This window comes from Urocitellus parryii, chromosome 10 (assembly GCF_045843805.1).
Source record: "Urocitellus parryii isolate mUroPar1 chromosome 10, mUroPar1.hap1, whole genome shotgun sequence".
Taxonomy (NCBI): Eukaryota; Metazoa; Chordata; class Mammalia; order Rodentia; family Sciuridae; genus Urocitellus; species Urocitellus parryii.
In genome coordinates, this window is record NC_135540.1 from 106,292,687 (window position 1) to 106,319,455 (window position 26,769).

Sequence of the window (26,769 nt, forward strand, 5' to 3'; positions counted from 1 at the left end):
GTTGGGGGAAAGATGGTGTTCTGGTGTATTTTCAGTTTGTTTCTCATATTCAAAGTGAGCTTGAGCATCCATCATAGGCTTAAGAAATAAACTCAATATTTAAATGTTTTGCTCTTGGCAGTTATTTTCAGTCTATAGGGAAGGACCTGTATTTTTATTTCCAACCTACAACCAATACTTTTATAAAATGCAATAAAAAAGGATTGGTAGCAAAGTGGAATTAAAAAATCCAATGATAAATAAAACACAAACCTCAATTTTTTGTTACTAAACTTGACACAAACAAAATTGCTCTGTCCACTCATTATATACACATAGCAGTTTCTGAACTTAGCTCCAGGCAGAGTATTAATGTTTTGCTTAGGTAGCATTCCTGCTCCTGAGAAGGTCTCTACTCGCTTCCTCCCCCGTTGTCACCCTATTTGGGTAGGGGGAGAAAGCTTACAAGTTTATATTTCTATTTCACAATCAGTACATTTCAAGATGTTTTTGTTATATTGGATTAAAATATCTCTGAGGGTGTGATACTGATCCAGACAGGCGTGGCTCCCAGGACAGGGTTGCCATCCAACACATTCAGGCACAGTGAGTCTGTTAGTTCTCCCTATGCTATGGGGGCAGGGGGGAGCTCTATGAGGGGAAGCTGTGTGAGTGGGAGCTGGAGTTGGGGTTTTTATTGATGAAGACTTCAGCTTAGATGGCGGCCTGGAGTATGGGATGAGGAGGGTGAAACACTATAGGAAAATGCACAGCACTGTTTTTTGTTTTTTTTAACCTGGGGTTTTGTCAGGATCCCATGCCCTACACATGACCTCTCTAGAAAGTAAAGGGAAGAGAACCTCTGGGTAAAGCAGGAGCTTAAGGGACAAGCTTATGGAGAAGGCTTCTTGGTAACTTTGTGAAATGTTGGGCACAGAATGAGTTCTTGCTTCTGGCACACTGAGTCTTTCCTCCTTCTCCACCCTCAGCTAGAAAACAGACATGGGAGCTGGGGGCCGTGGCACAGACCTGTAATCCCAGCAACTCTAGTCAGGCTGAGGTGGGAGAATTGCAAGTTCAGTACCAGCCTCAGCAATTTTGCCAGACCCTCAAAATAAAAAATAAAAAAGGCTGGGCATGTGGCTCAGTGTTTAAATGTCCCTGGGTTCAATCCCTGGTATTAAAAGAAAGAAAGAAAGAAACCAGACATGGGCCGAGGGGAGTGAGTCTTTGTTCTGTTTTAAGTTGAAGTTGACCTCTCTAAGGACTTCATGGTACTATCTCTAAATGCGTGGAGAGGGGTCTCCATAGACAGAGCCTGTCGCAGGTCCACACCATTTCTTGCTATAATGATGTTGCACCATTATGTCGTCCGTATCCCTGGGTCAGCCTTCTTCATTAGCAGATGTTTAGCTTCCATGTTACAGTTATCAAATCGAGTCATGTGGAGGTTTTTTTCCTGAGTCATTTTTCTCCATCCAGTGTCATAAAGGGTGGAAATGCATGTTGTCATGGTGCAGAATGAAATACCCTTTACCATCTTGTGGAACTGGTCCCCTGTTAAAGCCTGGAGAAGAATTGCCATTCAGTCAGGAATTGGGGTTGTAGAGTCGCAGTGACTAGTAATCTCTGTCTCATGCTAACACTTGACCTTGGCAAATTACTTAACTCCGTTGACCTCCTTCCCCTCACCTGGGAAGTGGGGATGGTGAGTCCACATAAGTGACCTGGCAGGCAGGATGGGTTTTATTCAGGGTTGCTCTGTAGGACACTCTGAAGTGATCTGTCTGGTAACTCAGCAAGACGGCCATCCATAACTACACTGGGGTGTGCCAGTGGTTAGGTAATAGGTGGCCACCAGCTGCCAAAGGGTAAGTGCTCAGAACCAGTCCTGGCTCTCTGCCCGGGGCTCTGCACCTGCAGCTAAGGAAGGGCTAAAATTGTGAATGAAACCATCCTCTCTCCTGACGTGTGGTGGAGAGCTCAGAGTCTGGATCTGGGCCACCTGTGTTTGAATCCCAGCCCTGCCTGAAGTGGCTGAGTGGGCGGCTCCACAGCTTCCGTCCATTTTCCGTGTGTAGAGTGGGGAGATTAAGAGTTAATCTGCCTTGGGTTAGTGGGATTAAACGAATATATAGATGTGAAGTTCTCTGAATCATGACTGCTTATCTTCCCTGTTTCCCGAGTTTTTTCAGTCAGCAACTTCACCAAGTTCTTCTGCACTCAAGGCACTTAGGAGGGCGCTGGCAACTGAGTCAGACCAAATAGCCTGTGAGGACCCTGTAAGGATCATAGCGTCTATGGTCTACTGTGGGGGTGGCCAGCTTGGTCTACAAAAGGGCTGGAGAGTGAACATTTTGTGTTTCGTGGGCCATGACACCTCTGTCACAACCATGCCACTCTCCTGTTGTATTGTGAAAGCAGTTACAATGATAAATGAAGAATCATGGCCGGGTTCCAGTGACACTTGATGTCCAAAAACAGCGGGTCACATCTGACCTGTGGGCTGTCATTTGCAGATCTGTGGTTGAGTGAGAAGACAGATGTTAAATAATCACAAACAATTATGCTGTTACCAGTTGTGATATGTGCTGTGAAGGGGCAGGCCACATTCCGTGAGAGGGAAGGGTCAGGGAAGAAGTGACATTGAAGCCTCACGGTGAGAAAGAGACAGCTGGAGAGGGAGAGTCCTCCACACAGGGGACTGCTCTGAGGGGCAGGGACCCTGGCCTAGAGAGTTTGAACCAAGAGACTCAGCATTAGTGTCTGTATTTGTATCTTTTGAAGGCATTTCAGATACTTTGCAGCTTCCTTTGGATAAAAGAAGACAGTATGTTTTTCCTCTTATAACTTATGCCAGTTCTTTCCTTCTCTGCCCTCTGACCCCCAGTGATCCCAGTGATAGAGGTAAACTATATCGAAATGATAACATATTTTGTTCTGCCTACTAACCTCTCCCTCTCTCTGTTGTCCCATTGTTTTTATTTTATTATTGTCTGTTTCTCTACAAGAATTTAGAAGTTAGGTAACCAAGGCTGCTCTGAATTCCGTTACTAGATGTAGAATGGCTTACTCCTTAGAGTTATTTTTGCTTCTTAGCAAAAGACTCTTAAAACTTAACATTACTTTCTTTTCTTGTTTGCTTGATTAAAAACTCACAGCCTTTGAAATGATTATAAAAAAAAACAACCCAACTCCTCCTGATACAATGTCTCACCTACTGCCAGCTTTAGTTCTCATAGTTTTGTAGTCGCAAGGAGACACTTGACATCTTGACAGACAGTGTTGTGTGGTGGTCGGGGACAGACAGTGTTGTGTGGTGGTCGGGGGCACACTCTGCAGCCAGACTGTATGAGTTCCAGCGTGGTTCCACTATTTATTAGCTACATAAGCCAGAATAAGGTTGCCTATTTTCCCTGTCCTTTGTGTTCTTACCTTTAAAATAGGGACAATAATGGCATGTACCTCAGAGGATTGGTGTGAGGATTAAAATGAGTAAAATATGCAGAAATTACTTAGAAAAGTGATGGGACACAGCACCTGCTGTTTACGAGTCCTCTGTTGTTATTAATTACATCTGAGGCTCCAGGGCTCTTTCCTCCTTCCCTTCCTTGAGCCCCGGCAGGTGGCTCCTTGCTCATCCCCATACCTTGGGCTGCATCGCTTCCTTTGTGCTTCACATTCTCCATGAGGCTGTAGAGAGACTTTTGCCATGACGAGTCCAGGAACACATGTCCTTTTGCACTAGTCCTTTATGTATTGTTGTACTTTGAAAATGTAGTTGATGTTTTTTGAACATAGACCTAAAAACGTGGTTTGCCTTCACCATTCATGTCATCTGTTTGATTCCTGCTGTGTAACTAATGACTTGTTCTCTGTACATAGGTGTCATTTTTACATGTTGTCTTTGGCCTTTCTTGGGTCTCCTCTCTACTTGATGTAAATGTGACCAAGAGATTTAATGCCTTAAGAAGCAGATGCAGGAGGTGCCTAAGGGAGATCTTGGGCGGGAAAGGTTAGCTGTCTGGGCCTCCATTTGGTGAACTAGCTGATCTCCAGGGATCTTAGTGCTTCTTTGTTGTATTGTAGACCCCCTTGTGCTGTGGCTGTGATCTCTCTGGTTTTTACAGACCTTGACATGCCATTGTTCCTATTATTTTCTTCTCCTGGGCAAGACTCTTTCTTCATTTTGCCCCGCAAGGAAAAAAATTCTAACTTGTTTTCCTTATAAGTTGCTTTTAAAAATTGTTTTACGAAGAAATTGCTTTGAGTCCCCACTGGGTGCATTGTGACTCATCCTTCCTGGGTCTTTGTTGTTGTTTCTTTTGTGTGTTCGTAGCACCCTTGGCACACAGAATCGCTTTCAGAGGTGCTTTGAAAAGCTAACATTATAGTCGTCTTGTTGGAACTTGTCCCAGCTCAGATTCTATTTTTAATAAAGTTGGCTGCAATTGTTTTTCAAAGGTTACCACTTTTTTTTTTTTTTTAAACTGATGGAAATACAAATTTTGCTTCTTGTAATCCCAGACCCTATGATTTACCCCCACAGGTCTGTTCTTTGTTCAACATCTGATCACAGAACAATCACTTTTCAGGGCCTCCCATTGCCCTTCGGTGCCATTGTGCTAGGAGCGGCAATAGGATGCAGCTTCTGGGTTCCTAACGCACTGTGCAGTTTGTGTAGTGGGATGATATTCCCAGTTTCGCCTGATTCCCTCTGCTGCCCTTTGGAACAGGCAGGCTGGATATCAGCAACTTGAGCCGTGAGCCAGGAAACTAACTCCAAAGAGCCGTGAGGTGAGTGAAGTCAAAGGCAAATAAATACCAGCAAGAAACCGAAGAGCAAATGCAACCCTAGACACGGGCTGTGAGCCTTAGGTAACTGGTCTACAGGACACTGGTTTACTAAATTAAAAAGATAATCGGTACAAAAATAACACATGCTCACAGTAAAAAGTATAAAACATTGAGATGATAAAAAGGAAAGCCCCTTTGTGACCTGCTCATCTCCCTGCCTCACTCTCTGACTCTGAAGGCCATTGGTAGTCCTGTCTCAGGTGTAGTCCCAGCTGTAGTCCCATCTGCTCAGGAGGCTGAGGGAGGAGGATCACTTGAGATCAGGAGTTTTAAGGCAGCCTGGGCAATAGGAAGACCCTGTCTCCAAAACACGAAAACAAAAAAATACCTCTCACACACAAAAAGAATCACAAACAAAATGAAGAGTTTCTCAAGTGTTCTTTGGGGGAATTGTCATTAGATGCAGGTGTTGAATACAGTGGTCTGGTCTGTTGTGTTCACCTGTGTTCCACTTATAGAATAGTACTGGCACAAAGTGGGCTCAGAGCACTGCTGATTGAATGAATGACATTTCCAGGATTGTCCTATGTACATTGTTACTGTATACCATGGTCATCACTGCATCTTGGACAAATTTTCACAGCAGTACATAGAGAGCCACTTAACTTTTCAAAATACCTACATGGGATTCCATCACATGAATTACTATGATTATTTAACCAGTTCAAGTTACTTCTCATTTTTTCTGTTACAGACCTTTCTACAAGGACGGTCTGACATGTTGACTGCTGATCGTCCCCTCAACATCCATTTTTCATTTCTAGTATAACAGAGATTTAAAAAAAATTTTTTTTAGACATTGGTGGGCCTTCATTTTGTTCATTTATTTATATGTGGTGCTGAGAATCCAAGCCAGGGCCTCACACATGCTAGGCAAGCACTCTACCACCGAGCACGACCCCAGCTTGGGGTAATAGACATTTTAACTGGTCATAGGTCTTAAGTACAGACCACCTTTGCCAGGTTCCCTTGCCCTAGGTGCGGCCATGCCACTAGATTAGATTCTGGCCAGCGAGGTGTGAGCAAAGGTGATGTGTGCAGTGCCCAGGAGCATCCTTGAAAGGGAAGGAGAGGTCTGCTCCCTCCTGGAAGAGGTCGTCTGGTGGTAGGAGCTGGAGCAGCCTTCTTGGTTCCAAAGCTAGAAGCTGACTCCGGAGGATGTCAGAGCAACAAGATAAGAGGAACCCAGGTCCCCGGCACCACATTCTCTTAAACATTTGCATGAAAGAGACAGATACCTGTCTCACTGAAGCCACCCGTACATTATTTGGGTCTTTGTTACAGTCTGTGTCTCTTCCCACCTCTCTGAGTGTATATGCAGAATAAATAGAAGTAGAATTGAAGAGTTGAAGGACATGGTCATTTATGTATTTATTTTTTTAACCAAAATGAATGCAGTGTTTTTAAAACACGCTCTGACAAGTTTTATTAAAGAAAAATTTTACATGTTTTACTTTTCACCAGTCTGTTCTGGCATGCTTCTAATGATATCAGAATCACCTGGATCAATGATAGACAGTGTGCACTCTCTGTAGTATTTTCCACATGCTGTGCCCAATTCAATATTATTGCCACTGTAGTGATGGACACTAGTTTTGGCCAACATGGCATAGTACTCTATTTCAGATTACCTCAAAGCTGGACGTTGTTGGTGAGGATAACCAATTTCGCTTTGCCCTGTCTGATCATCTTCAGAGTTTGCTTATACCCCAGTACATACTTTCCACTTTTCATAACAAGCTGGAGCCAAGAGTTGATGGACTCCAGAGTCTTTTTTGCGGCCACCATCTTCCTGCCCCCAACCAAGAGTAGCCGTCAAGATGGCGGGAAAGCTCAAAAGGAAGGGGCCATGGTCAGTTAAAACTAATGGATACTGACTGCCTAATTACTCCTTAAGCACTGACCACCATCATCATCTCTTGAGATATTCCCCATCCAGTCATCGTATCATGAAGACATTCACATTTAACTTCTGAATATGTTAAAAATGTAAAAAGATTTAATTTACCAAAGAAAAATACTAGCAAGTAAGGCAAGAGTTTGATTCCAAATGTCAGTATCAGTCATATTCTGTATCCTGGAAACCAATTCCTGGAAAGGGAAGGGAGAATGGAGAAGTGATAGAGGATACCACTGATGCCTCATGGAATGGTGCAGAGGGAGAGCACACACACCTATGTCCAAGTTGTCATGCTCATGGTAACTGCTTAGCCTCAACCATCCCCACTGATGTGTTCATCCAACAGCTCATCTGCTCTTATTGTGGACCTACTATGTGCTTGCCGCTGGGAATGCAGTATTGGGCAGGTTAGAGACGGTCTTTGCTTCTTTGAGGTATAGCTTAGGGGACAGGGCAGATGTTAATAATTATACAAATAACAACTGGAATGTGTAAGGTAGTCACATAGGATGCTGTGAAGAGTGAGTAGAGATTGGGGAGGAGGTGATTAATTTTCTATTAATTACATAAACTTAGTAGCTTAAAAAGACACAACTTGGTTATCTTAGACTTCTGAAGGTCAGAAGTTGTAAAATCAGACGTGGCTGGGTTATGCATCTTCCTAGGATGGCTCTAGGGAGAATCTGCTTCCTTCTCTTTGCCGTTTTTGACTGGCCGCTTGCATTCCTTGGCTCATGGCCTCTTCTTCCATCTCTGAGGCCAGCAGTGTAACATCTTCAGTCTCTGTCTGACCTCTTGTTCCACAGTTACCTCTCCTCACTGACTCCTCATCTCCTCCTGCCTCCTTCCTACGAGGGTACTTGGGTTCATGCTGGGTCCAACTGGAAAATCCAGGGTAACATTTCCATCTCAAGATCCTTAATCATATCTGTAAAGTCCCTCTTGCCACATAAGGCAGGATTGTCCTAGGGCCTGGGGATGGGATGTGGATGTCTGAGGAAAGCATCATTTCTCTGATTGCATCAGAGGGACTGACAATGTAGGGGTGGACTGGGAAGAATTCCCCGAGGAGCTGGTCTTTAAACCAGAATGGTAGGATTTTGCAGGAGGTAGGGATCAGGCAGTGGAAGGGTACTTAAGTGATATGTGGGAAGGAACTAGAGGTATCCAGGAACTGAAAGGCAGCCACTGGACTAGATAGTGGATATGGGGGGGTGTGATGGCTCATGCCTGTGATCCCTTGGAGTCAGAGGCAGGAGGATGGCAAGTTCAAGCCTAGCCCCGGTAACTTGGCGAGACACCATCTCAAAATAAGAACTAAAAATAGAGCTGGAGATATAGCTCAGTGGTAGAGCATGCCTGAGTTCAATTCCCAGTGTGGGTGCGGGGGACAAGAACAAACATACAAATCCCCCTAAGTGTACCAGAGAATGAGTGGCAAGATGAGGTTGGTGAGTGCAGTGTAAGTTGCTGGAGGACTCCAAAGCAGATGTGCATTTAAAAAGAGCACTTTTGCCACAGTTTTGATAGAGGGGTTAGAGATGAATAAGGTGGAGATTGGAGGCTTTGTAGGAGGGGTTGTAATTCAGATGAGAGAACCTGGCAGCTTGGTCCAGCTGGTGAAGATTGAACCACGGGGCACTATGAAGGGGGGGTAGAGTGCAGCAAGCTATGCCCAGTGTGATCCTGTGGTTTCTGGCACGAGCCAAGAGGAGGAAAGTGCTGTCATTTACTAGGTGGGAAAACACCAGAAGGAGGAGAAATCCAGGTTGGGTAGAAGGATGTTGAGGCCTTATGGGCACATGGGAAGGCCTGTATTTGTCCATTCTGGAGCTCAGACATGAAGTTTCCAGGATGCAGAGAGAGTTGGAAATGGTGGTGTGCAGTTGCTGTTTGAATCCATGTATGTGATTACTGCCTGGGCCCTGGAGAGAGAGGCACAAAAGGAAGGAGGGCCTCAGACTGTCCCAGGGTGGAGCCAGCCATTTAAGTGCCCTATTGGTATCTGCAACCTTTGGAGCTCATCAGGGATGAAGCGGGGGTAGAATTGAGAAGGGGGTCTTTGGAGGGAAAGCTGAAGGTGAGGACATAGAGACAAGTCTTACAGAAGATTTTAAAACTCAAACTTGCCATATTAATTCCCTATGCTACTGTAGCCAATTACTTGATCTTAGTGGTTAAACAGTACACATGTACTATCTTATAGTTCTGGAGGTCAGAAATCCAAAATGGATCTCACTGGGCTAGAGTAAGGGGGTGCAGGGCGGCACTCTCCCTGGAGGCTCTAGTGGAGACTGTTTTTCTCACCTCTTCTAGGAGCTGTCTGCCTTCCTTGTCTCTGGCCCTTCCTCCATCTCCAAAGCTCACCAAGGTAAATTGAGCCCTCACACTTTATATCACTGATCTGTTCTGCTCAGCTTCCCACCTTGAAGGACAGTTGTGATCACACTGAGCCCACCTGGATGGTCCTGGGCATTCTACCTTTTTAAGGTTGGATGATTAGCACATTAATACCATATAAATTTTCCTTTGTCATGGAAAGCAATGTATTTCTCATTTATGGGGGGCCACTATTTTACCTGTATCTGTTCAGCCATGTCCTGCTTGACTACATGTCCTGCCTGTTGTTTAGGTAACAGTGGACTACAGATATGAAAGTGGTAGTAGATTGTAGTGGATCTGGAAAATCCCTACCGCCTGGTGATGTTGTGGTTGTTACAGTGGGATGGCATGCCACACACTCATGTTTGTGGTGGTGCAGATGGAAACAAACTTATTGCCAATCATATGACTGTATAGCACGTTTAGTTATATACAAAATACTTGACAATAAACAACTACATTACTGGTTGATGTATTTACTATATTATTTTTATTGTTATTTTAAAGTGCACTCATTATATATAAAAAACAAAGTTGACTGTTAAACAGTGTGCTGTGTTGCATAGGCAGCAGCCTCAGATGTTTCATGTTTACTGTTTCCCCCCCACCCTCCATGCTGGGAATCAGACCCAGGGCCTCATGCATACTAGGCAAGCACTCCTTACATTGAGCCACATCCTTAGCCCCTTACCATGTCTCTTGAATGCACCATTTTCTCTTGTGCTTGATTGACACTCATGGTGTTTTGCTCATCATGGCCCTTGGAGCAATAGGCTATTCCATGTGTATATACCACACGGCCAGGTGTGCAGTAGGTGGTACCATCTAGACTTGGGTGAGTGCACTCTGGTGTTGCCACAAGGAACTTGTGAAATGCTGTATTACTCGGGACATGTCCCCGTGTTTAAGCAAAGCATGGCAATACTATAAAAGTGGTGAACTCCCCCAAGACCCATCACAACACAACTTTATCCCCATCCCACCCCACCATCTCCCCACTCACAAATCTTAGCAACCCTCTGGTTTATCTCCTTGTACTTCAGAAGGGACAATTGTGTAGAGGTTGGGTGCTGAAGGAGGAGTGAGAATGAGGTGGTAACTGCAAAAGGCATTGATGTGGGAGATGATGAAGGGTGTTTAAATTCTGATGAGATAGACCTGAATGAAAAGGAGAGATCCGTGGACAAGAGAGACATCGCCACTGTCAATGAGAGGATGTGGGTTGGTGAGTCTCAAGGGAGCCCCTATCTGCTGGTTAAAAAATATATTGTTTCTTTTTTTTTTTTTCTGTTGAGAGGGGTCAAGGGGACGCTGAAGTTCTGAGGACCATGGGGAAAGTTGGAAATTGTCATTGTGGAGTGGAGGGAGAGAGCAGGAGGCAGTGTGGGGCCTGGGACGCGCTGGGGACCATGGGGTCTATGCGCTCTGGTGCGGCTGATCAGTTTAGAGGGGCGGATGATTAGATTCAGACTGGGTTGGTTTTCTGCTGGGTGGTGTGCCCAAAGGGTAGGGTACGGAGGATTTAGAAGGGCAGTTGAAATCATCACCCAAAGAGGAAGAAGCTGAATAAGAAAGTAGAGGAGTGAAAGTTCCGTGAGGTATAAATGTGGCCGTGATGGGACTTAAAGTCAGCATGCAGAGCTGTGCTTAGGTGGACGGTGGCAGCTAGAGATGAGGATTTCAGGATGGTGGCCAGGTCCAAGGTGTGTCTTTGGGAGACCCATCTAGGACCTATCTCCATGAGTTGGGGGTGGTCTTCCACAGTCAAGACAAAGACAAGGAGACATGCACCTCTAAAAAGGGGGTGTTTTGACAAGAGGGGGAGCATGTGGGGGTCTGGAGTCAGTATCAAGGGTCAGACCCTCCTCCTCACCTTTCCACACCCTTGCATGTTAGGCGAGAGTCCATGAGCTTGACTTGCGGGATGGTGAGGCAGTATTGCCCTCAGGGAAGAACCAGGCTTCACCCAACTGTCATTCACTTTCTTCCTGGGCTGGGCTGTGCTGTGCTGTGGGTGGTGCTCCAGCATACTGTCCCAGAGGAGCTGTCCCCTGGGACTCTTCCCTTAGGAGGAGTCACCATCCTCGCAGATGGGAAAATACCAAGGTAGGTAGAAAAGAGCAGAAGCAACCTAAGACTTAATAGCTAGCAAAAAAATCATACATTAACTTGAATATATTGCTTTTTTTCCTAAAGATTTGATGAGATTTATCTCCTTGTGCTATATTTTTGTATCTGACGTTTCTCCCGGGCTCTAAGCCATATATTCTAATTTTTCTTGAAAAATGGCTATGGGTATATTTAATGCACATTATTTACATTGAATTATGATCAAAAGGTAACTTTACTGAAACTTTAGTGATTTTTTTTTTTTGGTCTGCACCATAAAATCCTGCCATAATTTGATGTTATTCCAAAAATTTAGCCTTGTAAGTAGAGTTACATTGGTCTCTCTCTCTCTCTCTCTCTCTCTCTCTCTCTCTCTCTCACACACACACACACACACACACACACACAAAATAAAAAATATTGTAACTACCTTACCCACAAATGAACATTGAACTCATACCTCACTCAGTCTCAGATGATCGGTGAAGGAACTTAGATTGGTGGGGCAGTATTAAGGACCTAGAAACCAAGTGGAAACAGGATATTAGAGTGGGGGGATGCAGTTTGCCATTTCTGCTGCTATTTTCTTCCTTTTGTCTTCTTCTTCTTCTTCTTCTTTTTTTTTTTTTTTTTGCATTGAATGTTTTCTTGGTGACTAGTAGCCATCTTCACTAGGTCTCAGCCTCCATTTTGGCCATTTCTTCCTGTGAGAGGTGCTAATTTTGAGTTAGGACTAAGTAGTAGCAGCATGGCTTTTTAGCTGGGCACCGTAGTGCAGGCCTGTAATCCCAACAACTCTGGAGGCTGACGCAGGCAGATCACAAGTTCAAAGCCAACCTCAGCAACTTAGCAAGGCCCTAAGCAACTTAGCGAGACCCTGTCTCAAAATAAAAAATAAAAAGGGCGGGGGATGTGGCTCAGTGGTTAAGCGCCCTGAGTTCCATCACTAGTGTCAAACAACCACCACCACAACAAAAAACATGTCTTTTAACCAATCTGTCTATATCCCAAAGTTTCTGAGGGCTAAATCTTAAGTGATAGCCTGAGAATGTGAGAAGCCTACAGAGTTAAGGAAGAACAAATGGAGTTTGATCCAAACCATTCCTCAAACTCCATCCGGCCCTTCACATCCGTGGGCTCTTCATGCATGGATTCAGTCAGCCACGGGTCAACAATACCAAAAGAAAACTTCATCTGTACTGGACATGCACAGTCCTTTTTCTTTGCTGTTATTCTCTAAACAGTACAGTGTAGCAACTGTCTACATGGTATTTACGTTGTATTAGATATCATAAGTGGAGATGGTTTAAAGTATACAGGAGGATGTGTGTGGATTGTATGCCAATACTACATCATTTTACATAAGGGACCCAAGCATCTATGTAGGGGTTCCTGGGACCAGTCCTCCGCAGATAATGAGGGGCCCCTGCACTTACCTTATTGGGGTGAACCTAGTCACTTCCTAATCCCAGCAGACTCATTCAGGCCTGGGGGAGTAATGATTATCCATTGCCAGTGACTGCCCCTTAGTGGGGCTCAGTCAGTGTTTTAACAGGCAGGATCACTCTGTGCAGCATTTGTTTAAGGTCAGGGACTTCCGAGTCTGACTCCTGGTTTTATCCTGTGGCTTTACCACTTATTGACTGTGGACTTGGGAAAGATTCTTCAGCTCTTCTGAGCTTTAAGTTCCTTGTCTGTTAAATGCGATCTGTTGGATAACTGTAAGGATGAATAGCACAGTCCCTGGCACATGCTAGGAGTAACTGGTAGCTGTTTATTCCCATGCTGGAGTGTCTCGTGGCTTCCCAATTTGATGCATCTGAGAACTGTTAGGTGTCAAAGTGTATTTCTCCATTACTCACAATATTCTTTGGATGCATTACCTTCTAGGTAAGGCCTTCCCTGACCTCTCTTCTTAGAGGTGCAGGTATCCACCCTCTGCTGCCGTATGCCTCTCCTTCACCACTGCTTCCAGTCATCCCCATCCTGTCTTCCTACTTTCTTCCCTATTTCACTTGCCAGTGTTCTCCTCCAGTGCACCGCACTCCTAGTAAACTGTCCAACACGCTTGCTTTGTGTCTCAGGCCCTCTTCATCTACTAAAGTGGGCACTCCATGAAATCAGGCAACGCGTCCCTTTTGTTCACCACTCTCTTATCAACGTCTAGACGGAGACCAGGGTCTGGCTCAGTGGGTGCAGAGTAAATCCTTGTCAAATGAAGAAATTGACTTTGAAAGTGGTAATATATTTCTCCGTGCCATGTTTTTTTTAAAGCCTCTGCAGCTGTCTAGAATGATGATGTTTTATTCAGAAGTTCCTAGTGATAGTTTGCTCATTTGCCTATCTCACACTTCCTTTCCTGAGGGAGGATGATGGAAACCACAAAGAACAGGGCTGAATGGATGAAGAAGAATAGAGCTGGCATCACTACCAAATCTACCGACTTCTTCTGTGCGAACATCCCCAGATACCTGTTGACCAGGGGAGATGCTTGTCTCTGTAGTAGGCGGCTCAAGTATCCTCTTGTTTTCTTGTCTATTTTACATGCAACAGAGCTTTTGTTATTTTTTTTTTTCTTTTAGGGCACCAATGCCTCTGCTCTGGAAAAAGACATTGGTCCAGAGCAGTTTCCAATCAATGAACACTACTTCGGATTGGTCAATGTAAGTATTTAAAATGTACTATTTTTATCAAACGTTTTAGAGTATTTGATGCAACCTCTGCTGCCATCTTCATCATTACCAATTTTTAAATAATTGTCAGTGTGCATTAGTTCATAGAAGTGGCACATGTTGGAAATGGGGGGGGCATTTTAGTCTATTTTTTGAAAGTTTTAAATGAATTGTCCCAGAAAAAAAGGATTTAATTACAACAATATTGGGTCAGATTCACATCCCCACTTCCCTGTGCTTTGAGGGATTTCCTTTGCACACATAATCTCATGGTGATTTCATTAGCCTTTGTAGCCAAATCTGCTTTTGCATGTCCTCCTTTATCATGGGGTGAGCTCTCCAGGCAGGCTTTGTTTCTGTATGTATCAGTATAGCCAGAGTTCTGACACTGTCACCGGCTCATCAGTAGTGACTGGCTCATAATATAACCTGGTAGCGTGCCAGGAACAGGGACAGCTGTGGGGAAGAACCAGCACATGTTGTTCAGAATTGCTTGGCCTCACTTTCCTTTGCACTCTGCAGTAGCCCCTTGTATCTGGCTGGACTTCCAGGCTCTGCTTCCTAAGTAGGTTGATGATAATCAAGGAGCAGGGCAGTGTCACCCACCCCTCCTGAGCTACCTACCCCTTGTGAGTTTCCTTCCTCACCCAGTCCTTTCTCTCTGTGATGGAAGTTTGAAGTGATATCAAGTGTTAATTCATAAACACATGGTTTTCTGGAACAACTACTCTGTGCATAGACTGCCAATGCCCAGGTCTGGTCAGTATTGGGGTAAGCTGAAAATATTCTCTGCAAGTAAATACAGCCTAGGATATAATGGAAAGAACAGTGGTTCCAGTGCAGACCTGTGTTGGAATCCTGCCTGTGCTGTTCCCTAGCTGTGTGATCTGAACCTGCATTTTCCCATCTGTAAAATGGGGATCATAGTTTATACCCACTTGGGAAAAGGATGGATAAGTATAAGACCCTGAGATGAGACCGAGGCACATTGTGGACACTTGGCAAATTTTTGCCCCTTTTCTTTCCCAGGAGTTGTTCACTGGATCAGGGCCAAGCATTAAAGAATGTCTGGGTAAAAGTGAAACACTGAATAGAGAGGAAAGAAGAGAAGGTGGAAGGATTAATAAAGCACTAGAATATAGGGCATTGTGTGGGTGAAATACTGACTTCTAATTTTACTACAATTTTTTTAGCCATTGTGCCCGGGCCTCTGCTTAGCTCTGTGAAGATGATTATTGAAGTCATGGGAACTCTGCCCTGGCTAAGGAAAATATAAATGCAGACTATGAAGGAAAAAAAAAAGAATTAAGGCCCATTTCTAGTTTGTGGAAGAGTTGTGTCCTCTGTACTTGTTACTTTCTTCATTTATGATCCCTCAAGTGGTAATTTATGATGGTTCCAGCGTCTCTATAAAAGGTTCATCTTCTGTTACATAATTGTGGTAAAGCAGATTAAAATATGTAAAAATAGGGAACGTTCTATCTCAGCTCCCGTGGAGATGTCATGAAGGTGTGGTGGAGCCTCCATTCCGCTCTCAGACAGAGGACCTGAGCCCAGAGCCAGTTCCGAGAAGGTGTCTGTGCCCTAGTGAGTCCTCCACTGCAGTTTGCAATCTGGGCTGTTAATCTGGTTACTTCCTTAGGGTCTTTCTTCCTGCTTATTTCACTGTGTAGGAGCAATTCTGAAGTGATGGTCTCAGCCGTGCTCTCCCACGGAGTCGGACTTAGTCACTGGGAACCGAGTGAGATAATGACTGTCTCCTCTGTACGCATAAGCTCAGTGTCCATGATTTCAAGAGGTATTAACATATTACTGTGTGGGCCCTAATCTGGTTATAGGAGACCGGGACTTGGGTGATACTGTACTGGAACAACTGCCTCCTTGGAAGAAAGGAGGGAGGGTAATTTAGAAGGTAAGAGGTGGGAAGATGGGAGTTTGGCTTAAAGAGACATTTTTTTTGCCTCCTTTGCACTGAAGTGAGGCATTGTGGTCTGAGGCAATGGGCAGGGGCACTGGACTCTTGAAAGAAGAGAAAGAGCCCCCCTTCATTTCAGGCGGATTCAGCTGGGCAGGTGGTTCCTAGTTCCTCCATTTCTTTTTGCTTTGGGTTTAGTTTCCTTGTCATGAGAGTTTTGATGTGTTGTAAATGTGGCAACTTTTATCTGGCCAGCTGCTTTTCTTGGTCTGCATATTATGTAGATTTTTTTCTTCTCTTTTTCTAAGCACCAGAAGGTTTCATTAGACTCTTTATCTAAGCATAGGCAAGAGTGCTTATTATTATTTTAGAGATTTTTATGGGTTAGAGAAGCACCAGAATTATGTGTCTCCCCTTCTCCGTGGGGATTATGTTCCAGGACCCCCAGTAGATGCTGGAAACCATGGATAGTACTGGATATGTACTATGTTTTTTCTATACATATATACTTGCGATAAAGTTCAATTTATTACACAAACTTAACAACAACAACAATAATAATATCCTAATAAAACAGAACAGTTAAAACAATATATTCTAATAAAACCATCGGTATCATTGCTTTTCTTAAAAAAAAATGGCTTTGGAGCCATTATTAGTAAAATAAGGGTAACTTGAACACAAACACTGTGGTACTGTGACAGTTGATCTGATAACTGAGATGGCTACTAAATGATGTATGGACTGGTAGCATATACAGCATGGATACACTGGGCAGAGAGATGATTCATGGTCTTGGCAGAATGGCACAGGATGGTATGAGGTTTCATCACATGCTCCGGAATGGATCACCATTGAAAACTGACATGTCCTTTATTTCGGTAATTTTCCACTTAATATTTTTTGGTCTGTGATTGATTACAAGTAACTGAAACCATGAAAAGCAAATCACAGATAAGGCCCTTTCATTCCTCTTCCTATTGATCAGGTAGTCACTGGTGTTTAACTAACCAATTTTCTCATGTGGTGAGCTGGGCTCTGATACAGGGAAATCTGGGCAGGTTCATGGATCCTGGCCTTGTCCTTCTCTCCTCCTGTTCCAGAGCTGGCTTTCCTCAGGCAATGACTTGAACCACCCCTCTTGTCCTTTGGCAGTTTGGAAACACATGCTACTGTAACTCCGTGCTTCAGGCCTTGTATTTCTGCCGGCCGTTCCGTGAGAATGTGTTGGCATACAAGGCCCAGCAAAAAAAGAAGGAAAACCTGCTGACGTGCCTGGCAGACCTCTTCCACAGCATTGCCACGCAGAAGAAGAAGGTCGGCGTCATCCCACCAAAGAAGTTCATTTCGAGGCTGAGGAAAGAGAATGGTGAGTCAAGGTGGCGCATACTGGATTTCAAGCTCTAGAATAAGGGACGCTGACAGTTCTGTGCATCTTTACAATGAAAAGCCAACTTGGTTTCTAAAGGGAAAATAAGTGTGGTCAACTATTCAAGTGTCATTTTTTTAAGAAAAGTTATTTCTTCCTCTCTATCCATTATATGTAACACAAAATTGGTTTGACAATATGCTTAAGAACTTAGATCCATCTCATGATAGAATAATTTTTTTTTTTTTACTCTATACTGAGTGGGATCTTTGTAAGCGGAAAATGGTCCATGGCAGCCTTCTGAGTGGGACAGTCATCAGATTAAATAGGCTGATGTAATAACTGAATAAAATAGTACTGTTTTCTAAACTTGTCATAAGTGGTAAAGTAAGTGCATAGTTCCTAATCAGAGTCTCTGCCGTTTTGAAGATAATACCTCATTTTTATTTGCCTAAGACAGTTAAAGGATATCAAGTCGATATCTATATGATAAAAATGTGCTGCCGTCACCTGATTTTTCTGTCTTCTCTTTTGTGGGGGATATTTTTGCGCTGATAATATTTCTGACCAGGGAATTATTTGTCGGGGCAACTTGTGTTTTTTCTAGATTTTGCTTTCCTCCAACAGACTTGCACGGTGAATCAGATGTTTATTTTACAAAGTCTTATTTAATTTGATTGCTGTCTTTTGAAGCTGTTGTGGTTTCTATGTACTAGAGTACAAGTCACTCAGGGAGAGAAGGAAGCAAGCACTCCCAGTCCAGTGGTGAACATGATTAGTAGTGGAGTTTCACAGCTGCATTCGTCTCCCAGTGAATGGTCCTGATAACAGGGAGCAGCAGGAGGCTTCTGGAGTCATTTGTAATTTGGTTTTGGAATCGTATCAGATAATGTGCTCACACATATTCCTCATCTCCCTTGTGTATTATATTTAAGCTGCTTCCTGGCTGGTCCAGGGTTTAATATGCTTTTTGGGAAAAGGCTCCAGGGCCCTGAAGAAATTGGTCATTGCGATCACATCATGTTGATAATTGGTATTTTATCAGATATATTGTCAGGCAATTTATGTTTTTCTCTAGAACAAATAAAAATTCTGTCACTTTTTTCATACATGACTATAGGGAGACAGAGGAAATTGGTTCTTGATGGCAGCAGAAAATGGAAATGAACAAAACTTTAGAAACTTACCCATTGAAGCCACGTGATAGAGATGAATAGATTTGTATTCCATACTGTCCACCCTTTCAATGTAAAAATGGAAGTGTGGCATGTGAAACTAGGCATCTCTGTTTGCCTTTTAAGAACCAAAGATGGAAATAATGACTTTCTCTTTTCCAGATCTCTTTGATAACTACATGCAGCAGGATGCTCACGAATTTTTAAATTATTTGCTAAACACTATTGCGGACATCCTGCAGGAAGAAAAGAAACAGGAAAAACAAAATGGGAAATTAAAAAATGGCAACATGAATGAACCTGCAGAGAATAATAAACCAGAACTCACCTGGGTCCATGAGATTTTTCAGGGAACGCTCACCAATGAAACCCGATGCTTAAACTGTGAAACTGTAAGTATTGGGGTGCTCTCATGAAACCTGCCTATGCACATTTAGGTGGGCAGTGCTGTGCATGAGTGCAGCATATTGCTATAGAACTAGCAGTTCCCTTCAGCATATTTGGAGGAGCTTATTCATGAATATGAAACTGAAGTGCAGACTTTGAGAAGCATGAATCCATCCAAGATGTCTCAGCTGGCTAATGCAGTGATGAGGCAGATCTTTTGAAATGCTGGATTGCTTCGCGCCATGGACACTTTTAGGGTCTAAAAATTACACGACTGAATTGGATCATAACCATTTATCTTAAAAAGATTTCGGTCATGTGTGATTTGGAACAGATCGTTGCCCCAACTTAAAGTGAGTTAGCTGTGGTTCAGTGGACTTGAAGTCAAAAGATTGACTCCTATTTTTCCAAAATAGAAAATTTCTACCACAGAGAGCTGAGTGGATAAGGCGAGTCACTCACAGAGCTGTTTCGAGGTTTGGGTGAGCTTATGTGTTTGGAAGGGTCTGGCACATGAGAGGTACTTAATGCTGATTGAATCTGAAAACATGTTCTCCAGAGCATGATACAGAATGGCATATTTGCTTATTATATTTAAGCTTTGTGAGTGGCCTCATGTATTGATATTTAAGAGTCCAGCTCTGGATTCAGGCTGCCTGGGTTTGTATACTGGCTGTGGCACAAGGTAGTGCAAATTATTCCTCTTTTCTGTCTCCTTATCTCTAAGTTGGTGATTATGTGTGTGTGAGTGTGTGTGTGTGTGTGTGTGTGTGTGTGTGTGTGAGAGAGAGAGAGAGAGAGAGAGAGAGAGAGAGAGTGAGCCTGTTTCATAGGTTGTTGGGAGAATTAAATGAGTCAGTCCTAATAAAGCACTTAGCACCGTGTTAGCACGTAATATCCATGCAATAAATGTCAGCTATTTGTTACAACTACTCACAACATAGAAAGTCTATGGTTTCATTAAGGGTCTTAGAGTTTCTTGATAGTATCTAAAAAAAAATGTGTATGATTGTGCATTTTGTGGGACGGGAGACAGGTGCTTTTCAACAGATCTGCTAATGGCCCCTTAGTCTGGTCAGGCTGCTGTGACACAATGCTATAATGGGTGACTTAAGCAAATAAAATTAGTTTTTCACAGTTCTGGAGTCTGGAAATCTGAGATCAGGGCGTGGCGTGGTCTGGTTCTACTGAGGGCTCTCTTCCTGGCTTGGACATGGCTTCCTTCTTGCCATGCCCCCACATAGTAGAGAGAGGAAGGCAGTTCTCGTGTCTTTTTTTTATAATGACACCAATCCCATCACACCCTTATGACCCAAAGACCCCACTTCCAGATACCATCCCGTTAGGGGTTAGGATTTCAATATCCATCTTGAGAGGACACAAACATGTAGTCCTTTGCCAGTTGTGACCTCCCCAAAATGGTTAAGAAATGTGGATTTAAACATCAACTTATATCTGTGTAAGTAGAGAAGCCTTTAGTTTTTGGCAGTCTTTCTAATGTTCTTTTTAATGGTGTTTGAATCAATGTTCTGATTTCATTGTGGAAACAATTAGAAACCATAGCTAAGCAAATGGAGACTAAAAAATTACTAGTAATCTTCCCATGCAGAGATGATAAATTTGTAAGAATTTTCTAAAAATTCTGACATATTAGCCCCACTTGCACATTTAAAAATATATTCTGTCCAAACATTTTCTGCACATAATTATTTTTCTTGAGATCCTCCCATCCTCTTTTTTCATTTTCTCTCCCTTCCTCTGTCCCTTTATACCTTCTATTCTGATAAAATTGAAATGAATATGAAAGTAGAATAGCTTAATAAACCCCACATATTCAGGATCAGTGATTGCTAGCACTTTGGCCCATGTTGATCTCTCCTTCCACACGCCTCCTCCCTCATTAAACTGGTTTATTTTTAACCAAAGTGCAAATAATCTTTCATTTGTAATTTCTTTATTATTTGCATGTATCTATAAAAGGAAAGAAGTGTTTTTATTTTTAAAAATGTGCAATACTTGGGGATGGGGATGTGGCTCAAGCGGTAACGCGCTTGCCTGGCATGCGCAGGGCGCTGGGTTCCATCCTCAGCACCAAATAAAATAAAGATATTGTGTCCACCGAAAAACTGAAAAATAAATATTAAAAAATTCTCTCTCTCTCTCTCTTCTCTCTCTCTCTTTAAAAAAAATGTGCAATACTGTTACCATACCTAAAAAGAATCCCTTTCCATCATTTTTATCCATTCAGCATTCAAGTTTCTTTGATGATGTTATTTTTTTTTATCAGTTGGTTAATTCAAATCACAATTCAAACATGGCCCATACATTGCATTTGGTCAATATGCATTCTAATCTACAGCTTGCCTTTACTTTCCTCTTTTTTCCCCCCTTATAGTTAATTTGTTGACGAAATCAGGTTGTTTGTCCTATATCATATTCCATACTATAGACACATCCTTGTGGTGTTATTTAACTTGTATAATAAAATGGCACCAATCCCATCATGAGGGTTTTCTACCACATTTACCCAGAAATCCATTCCCAAAAGGATTACCCAGCAAGTCTTTTAACCATGTGCATAAGAAGACTTGTATGAAAAGGTTGTAGCAGCATTTTAAAGAATAAAGAAATATCCGCATACCTGACACTTGGAGTAAGAAATGGAACATTATCAATAACCCTGAAGCCGTCCAAGTGTTTCATTGCAATTTAATTATTTTCTTAAATAATTATTCTCTTAAGCCACTATTTTCAATTTTGTGTATTAGCACTTGTTTTTCTTGATGGTTTTACCCACATGCATGTTTATTGCTAGAAATTTAATTGTGCGTGTTTATGACTTTTATGTAGATGCCGTCATATTCTTCTACAATTGCTTTCATCATTGAAAGATCCAGCCATTTTTTGTGTGCAGAATGGTTCGTTCATTTTCATCATTGTGCAGTATACTGTTCTGGAATATACCACAGTTTATTTTTCCATTCTTTTATGTTGTGTCTAGTCTTTGACTTATTGACAGAGCTGCTACAGATCTTATACAAGTGTCTCCTGGTGCACATGGGTAAGTGTTTCTGGGGTAGTCCTGTGGGGCATGGAATTGCTGAGTTATAGAGCCCATTTGCCTTCCAGTTTAACTAGGTAATGCCAAATTGTTTCTAATGTGGTGATAAGTTTCTATAATAGATTTTCTGGTGTTGGCCCTGCCTTATATTTTTTTGATAAACTAAAATTAATTTTTATCTTTTTATATACATTGTTAGTTTTGAGATCTATTTTTTTTCTTTTTTAGGATTTTTGCAATGGAGTTTTTATTAGTGAGATGGATTTGAATTTTTCCTTTCTCATAGTGCATTGTCTATTTTTAGAGTCAACATCCTTATAAAATAAGTTTTCTTTGGAAAAGTTTGTATACAGTTTGATCTATCTGTCAGATGTTTGCTAGAACTCATTATCTACCTTACATCCTTTAAATATATAGTATGGCCTGTTTTAATGTTTTTTAATGAATGGCCATGTTGCCTCCCTCCCTTTTTTTTGTGGTGTTAGTGATTGAACCCAGGGCTCATGCCTGCTATGCAGTTGCTCTACCACTGAGCTACACGCCCAGTTTCCCCTCCCCAACCCCTCCCAGACTCTGTAGCCTTTGTCTCTTGGTTTCTTTTGCTTAGTATCTATCCCTCATGAGATTCATTTATGTTTTGCATGATGCTGTAATTCATTCATTATCATTGCATATAATATTCTGTTGAATGCATATACCACAGTTTACTAATCCACTTTAGTGTTGGATGGATATTTGGTTCTCTCCAGTTTTGGTCAATTATGAACAATGCTGCTATGAACATTGTAATACTATAAACCCTGGTGCACATAAACTCAGTTTCTTTAGGATGTACACATGGAAGTAGACTTACTTGTTTATATCATATGCTTATCATTTATATCATTTGAGAGTATCAGATTCTTAAAGCAGTTATACCAGTTTACACACCCAACGTGTGAGCACTCTCATTTTCCAACATTTTAGTTTCTCCTAATATTCTCAGATGTCCTCACTGTTGCTAATCTATAACTGTTTTTAATTAAGTAAAAAAAAAAAAACAAAACAACAAAAACATTTTTTTTTTCCACATCTGCTATGTAAAGGTAGGAGATGCTGAAGATACAATGAGAGGCTTGTCTTTCTGGAAGTTCCATTATGAAGACATATTAATGACAAAATGAATAATTGGTTATGTAGTTACAATCGCAAAATGCTGCGAAGGAGAAGCGCAGTCTACTCTGTGACCATATGATATAGATATGAGAACAATGGGGTATCACATGTCTACATTTGTAACTAGGAAGTCTGCACCACAGTGGTTGAATCCTTTTTGGTTGTCTTTGAAGTTAAAACTGCAGTTAAATCCATCTTGGCAATATTCCACGTATATTTTCAAGAAGACTCTGATGATTGGCTCAGTTTCTTTTTTGTCTATGAATAAGTGAGCCAGTCCCAACAAACACAAATATTGTATCCTCAAATGTTGGTACTGCAAAGCAATTACCTGGCTTGTGATTTCCTGAAGGGTTACCATGGACAGGAAGCCTTTTGCCAGAGGATTCCTCCAATAACTTTGAACCATACCATAATATTTTTTATAATGGCAACCCCACTGTTTGTAGTTGGTTTGTGAAAGTAGATGAGGGTGGGTGGCTGTGTTTTTCTGGAGAATGGGACGATCTTTAAAAATTATCTATTTTTTCCACCTCGAAATGTGTAGATGATTTCCCCCCCCTGAAGTTACTTGTAGAATTCTCTCCATTTTCTTAGATCTTTCAACTGGATGGGATCCTAGAGTCATCTAATCCTTCTTCTGCCAGTGTCCCAGTCCCTTCTATGATGTCCTAGCCAGTTAGTCACCAGCATTGGATGGACCCCATCCAGAGGCTGGAACTCAATCTCCCAAGGATGCATTCCATTTTTAGAAAGCTCTAGTTGTTGGAAAGCCTTCTGCTTTCTAAGAAAGCACATTGCCTGCAGGCTCTTCCTGTTGTAAAATGCAGAGGACTTAGTGTTGAGGAAAAGCCAATGGGAAAGTTTTCCTTCAGAGAGGAGAGACCTGGAGCCCTCTTTGAGGGAGGTCCCTTTGAGGACAGTCCTTGCCTGTGGCAGGCAGCTGCAGACAGAGCTTTCCTCAGAATTGCCAGGACCCACACTTGTGAAATCTCTCAGTGGGATTAAATTGCCCTAGATCCTGAGCAGCAAATTAGCCCCTGGGGACACTGTGCCTTTTGTCCCGCCTCAGCCTCTTGTTCCTCCAATTGTGGAAAACCCTTGTGCTACTCTTCAGGTTTTCAGAAAGCAATGATTTTGCCCCTAGGGTCTCACCCTTTGTAAGCATTGCTCATGATTGTAGTGCAAATGTCAGCTGTGGGATTTATGGAGACAAACTGTTTCTTTCTGCAATAGATTTCTCCAAACTATTTTAAGGGGCAATTCATTGCTGACTTTTCCAGATAACCTTGATAAAAGCACTTAAGAATTGGGGCTTGGGGATTTTCTACTCTAGCTAAGAGTTCTCTTGGTCTATCCTTTGTTTGCTTCCAAAGATTTATTAGGCTAGTTGGAGTTTTATTTTGTTGTTAATTTTAATTTTTCCTCTTTTATTTCAGCTGAGGTTTTTTTTCCTCTGCATATCTGTGGGTTTTCAGTGCTTTTCCATGGCTTTAAGACCCATTTACATTTGTTTCTGAAGCCAAAATGTTGTTTAAGGAACTGCTGTTCCAAGTACCAATTTGCAGCTTCTTATATTGCTTTGTTTGCAGAGGTTTAAATTGATCCTATAGAGCATCTGAGGCCTTCACAGATGCAAGCATGGACAGGTTGATGCATGGAGGTGCTCTAGTGGAGAGTCCCAGACTCGGGATTTCAGATGGGTGGAAGTGGCCTCTTTTCTCAGCCAACCCTTTGGTACTACCTCCAGCCAGTACACTGTCAGGTCATAGTTGAGCAGTGCAAAACCTTGTCACTTTTTCTACTAACTCAGGAAAGGAATATGGAGATTTAGAAGCACATTTGAATATAACTTCAATTATTCAAGAATTGAGCAAAACTCATGATTTGTATGTATGGTCTGTCTGTACATTCACTTGTTCTATTAACTGATATATAATTTAATTACCTTAAAATGAAGAGCAAGTAGGGTCTCTTCTGTTCCTTTTAAACCGGAATATTTGGGTTGTAGGGAGGTCTCCATGCCCAGAATAAGGGGAGAAAGGAGACTAAGATATAGCTTGTCTTACTGAGAGTATTGGGTCTCCTAGTGATATATGTTTCCTTGGGGACAAGCTGTATTTTCCCTTAGACCAAATCTCTGTGTGTAGGAAGAATATGTTATTTTTTTTTTTTTTTCTGGCAGCTTTCTTAGGAGAGAGAAGGACACCCCAGGACCCCCACCCCCAATTTTTGCTTGATCGCTCATTGCTTCGATTGACACTCTGGGGCAGGGAAAGGGAAAAGTCCATAGAGGAAGGCTATTTCCGCTGGGTAGATTGATCTGAGCATTACTTTCTCACATTCTAAATCTAGAAGTACTTTGCATTTGGAATTGAAAAAGGCACAGTGACTTTCTTTTGTTAGGTATTGAGATTTTTACCTTTTCTTCCTCTTCCTGAAATCATTATTAGAGAAAAAGATTGGCATCTAGTAGGACAAATTTTTATTTTTGGGATTTTTTTTTTCATTACAAAGTAATGCTAGTTATCCAACTTCTGTATGATTCCAGTTGGCTGTCATCCTTTGGTTTTCTCCCAGAGAAGGTCCATTTAGGTAAAAGTAAATAAATGAATAAATAAACAAATAAATTACTAATAAAAATAGAATAACTTGAGGTTTGTTAAAAACAAATAAGAATATATGAAATCATTCATATTACTACCACTCAGGTGCCACTGCTCATATTTAGACGTCTTTCTGTTTGTTCAGTTACTTTTTCACTTAGTGAGTATTTATTGGGCATTTACTAAAGACTGGAAGTTATTTAGGTACTAGATATAGCAGTTGAAATAGAAAAGATGGTTCTTGTTCTTTCATTTATTAATATACCTATATAAAACTGTAAATTTCCCTTTACTGTTTTAACTGAGTGCCATAGATTTTGATATTATATTTTCTTTGTCCATCAATTCAAGTATTTTCTAATTTCTCTTGTGTATTTTTTTCATTTACCCATGCATTAATTAGAAGTATGCTTTTTAATGCCTAAACATTGTGGATTTTCCTAGATGTCCTGATGGCATTGATTTCTAATTTTGTTGTGGTTAGAGAATGAATATATTTAGTATCATTTCAGTCATTTAAATTTACTGAGATATATTTTGTGTTGTACACATGGTCTTTCCTGGTAGGTGTACCATATGCACTTGAAAATGGGGTCTTCCAACCTCAAAACTATTGACATTTTGGCTCAGATAATTCTTTGTTCTTGGGGGGTTGCCCTAAACATTATAGGATGTTTAGCAGTATGTCTGTTTTCTACCCAGTAGATGCCAGTGGCATCTGCCAAGATGTGACAATGGAAAACGTCTCCAGGCATTGCTAAGTGTTCCCTGAAGGCAAATCAGTTCCCCTTGGCACCTGTCCCTGCCCCCACTTTCATTAAGGGGGGTTGGACCCAGGGGCACTTTACCACTGAGTTACAACCTCAGTCCTTTTTATTTTTTATTTTAAGACAAGTTTTTGCTGAGTTGCTGAGGGTCCCACTAATTTGGTAAGACTGGCCATGAACTTGAGATGCTCCTGCCTTAGCCTCTCCAGTTGCTAGGATTATAGGCATGTGTAGTTGTTGGGTGTAATATTCTTTGTCAGTCAGATGTGGTAGTTGATAAAGTTATTCAGATCTTTGATGTCTTTGACTACCCCCCACCCCAGCTTTTCTATCAGCTGCTAAGAAAGGGCTGTTAAAATACCTGTGTGGGATTGTCTTATTTCTCCTAATTCTGTCAATTCTTGCTTCATGAATTTTTAAACTTTTTAAAAATGA

The 26,769-nt window shown here is 41.9% G+C and overlaps 1 protein-coding gene and 1 pseudogene across 2 annotated transcripts in view; one reads left to right on the plus strand and one right to left on the minus strand.

Annotated features, from left to right (window-relative positions):
- The window catches only part of Usp46 (ubiquitin specific peptidase 46), a 63,409-nt gene that overhangs the window by 12,540 nt on the left and 24,100 nt on the right, over nucleotides 1–26,769 (plus strand). Inside the window, exons 2-4 of one of the 2 annotated variants that reach the window (XM_026387423.2) lie at nucleotides 13,810–13,890; nucleotides 16,970–17,183; nucleotides 18,521–18,750. In XM_026387423.2, the coding sequence (XP_026243208.1) occupies nucleotides 13,810–13,890; nucleotides 16,970–17,183; nucleotides 18,521–18,750 (525 nt within the window). The remainder of the gene's footprint in view (nucleotides 1–13,809; nucleotides 13,891–16,969; nucleotides 17,184–18,520; nucleotides 18,751–26,769) is intronic. The other variant, XM_026387432.2, reaches the window with a different exon arrangement.
- LOC113181783 (large ribosomal subunit protein eL30 pseudogene) lies at nucleotides 6,287–6,624 on the minus strand (annotated as a pseudogene).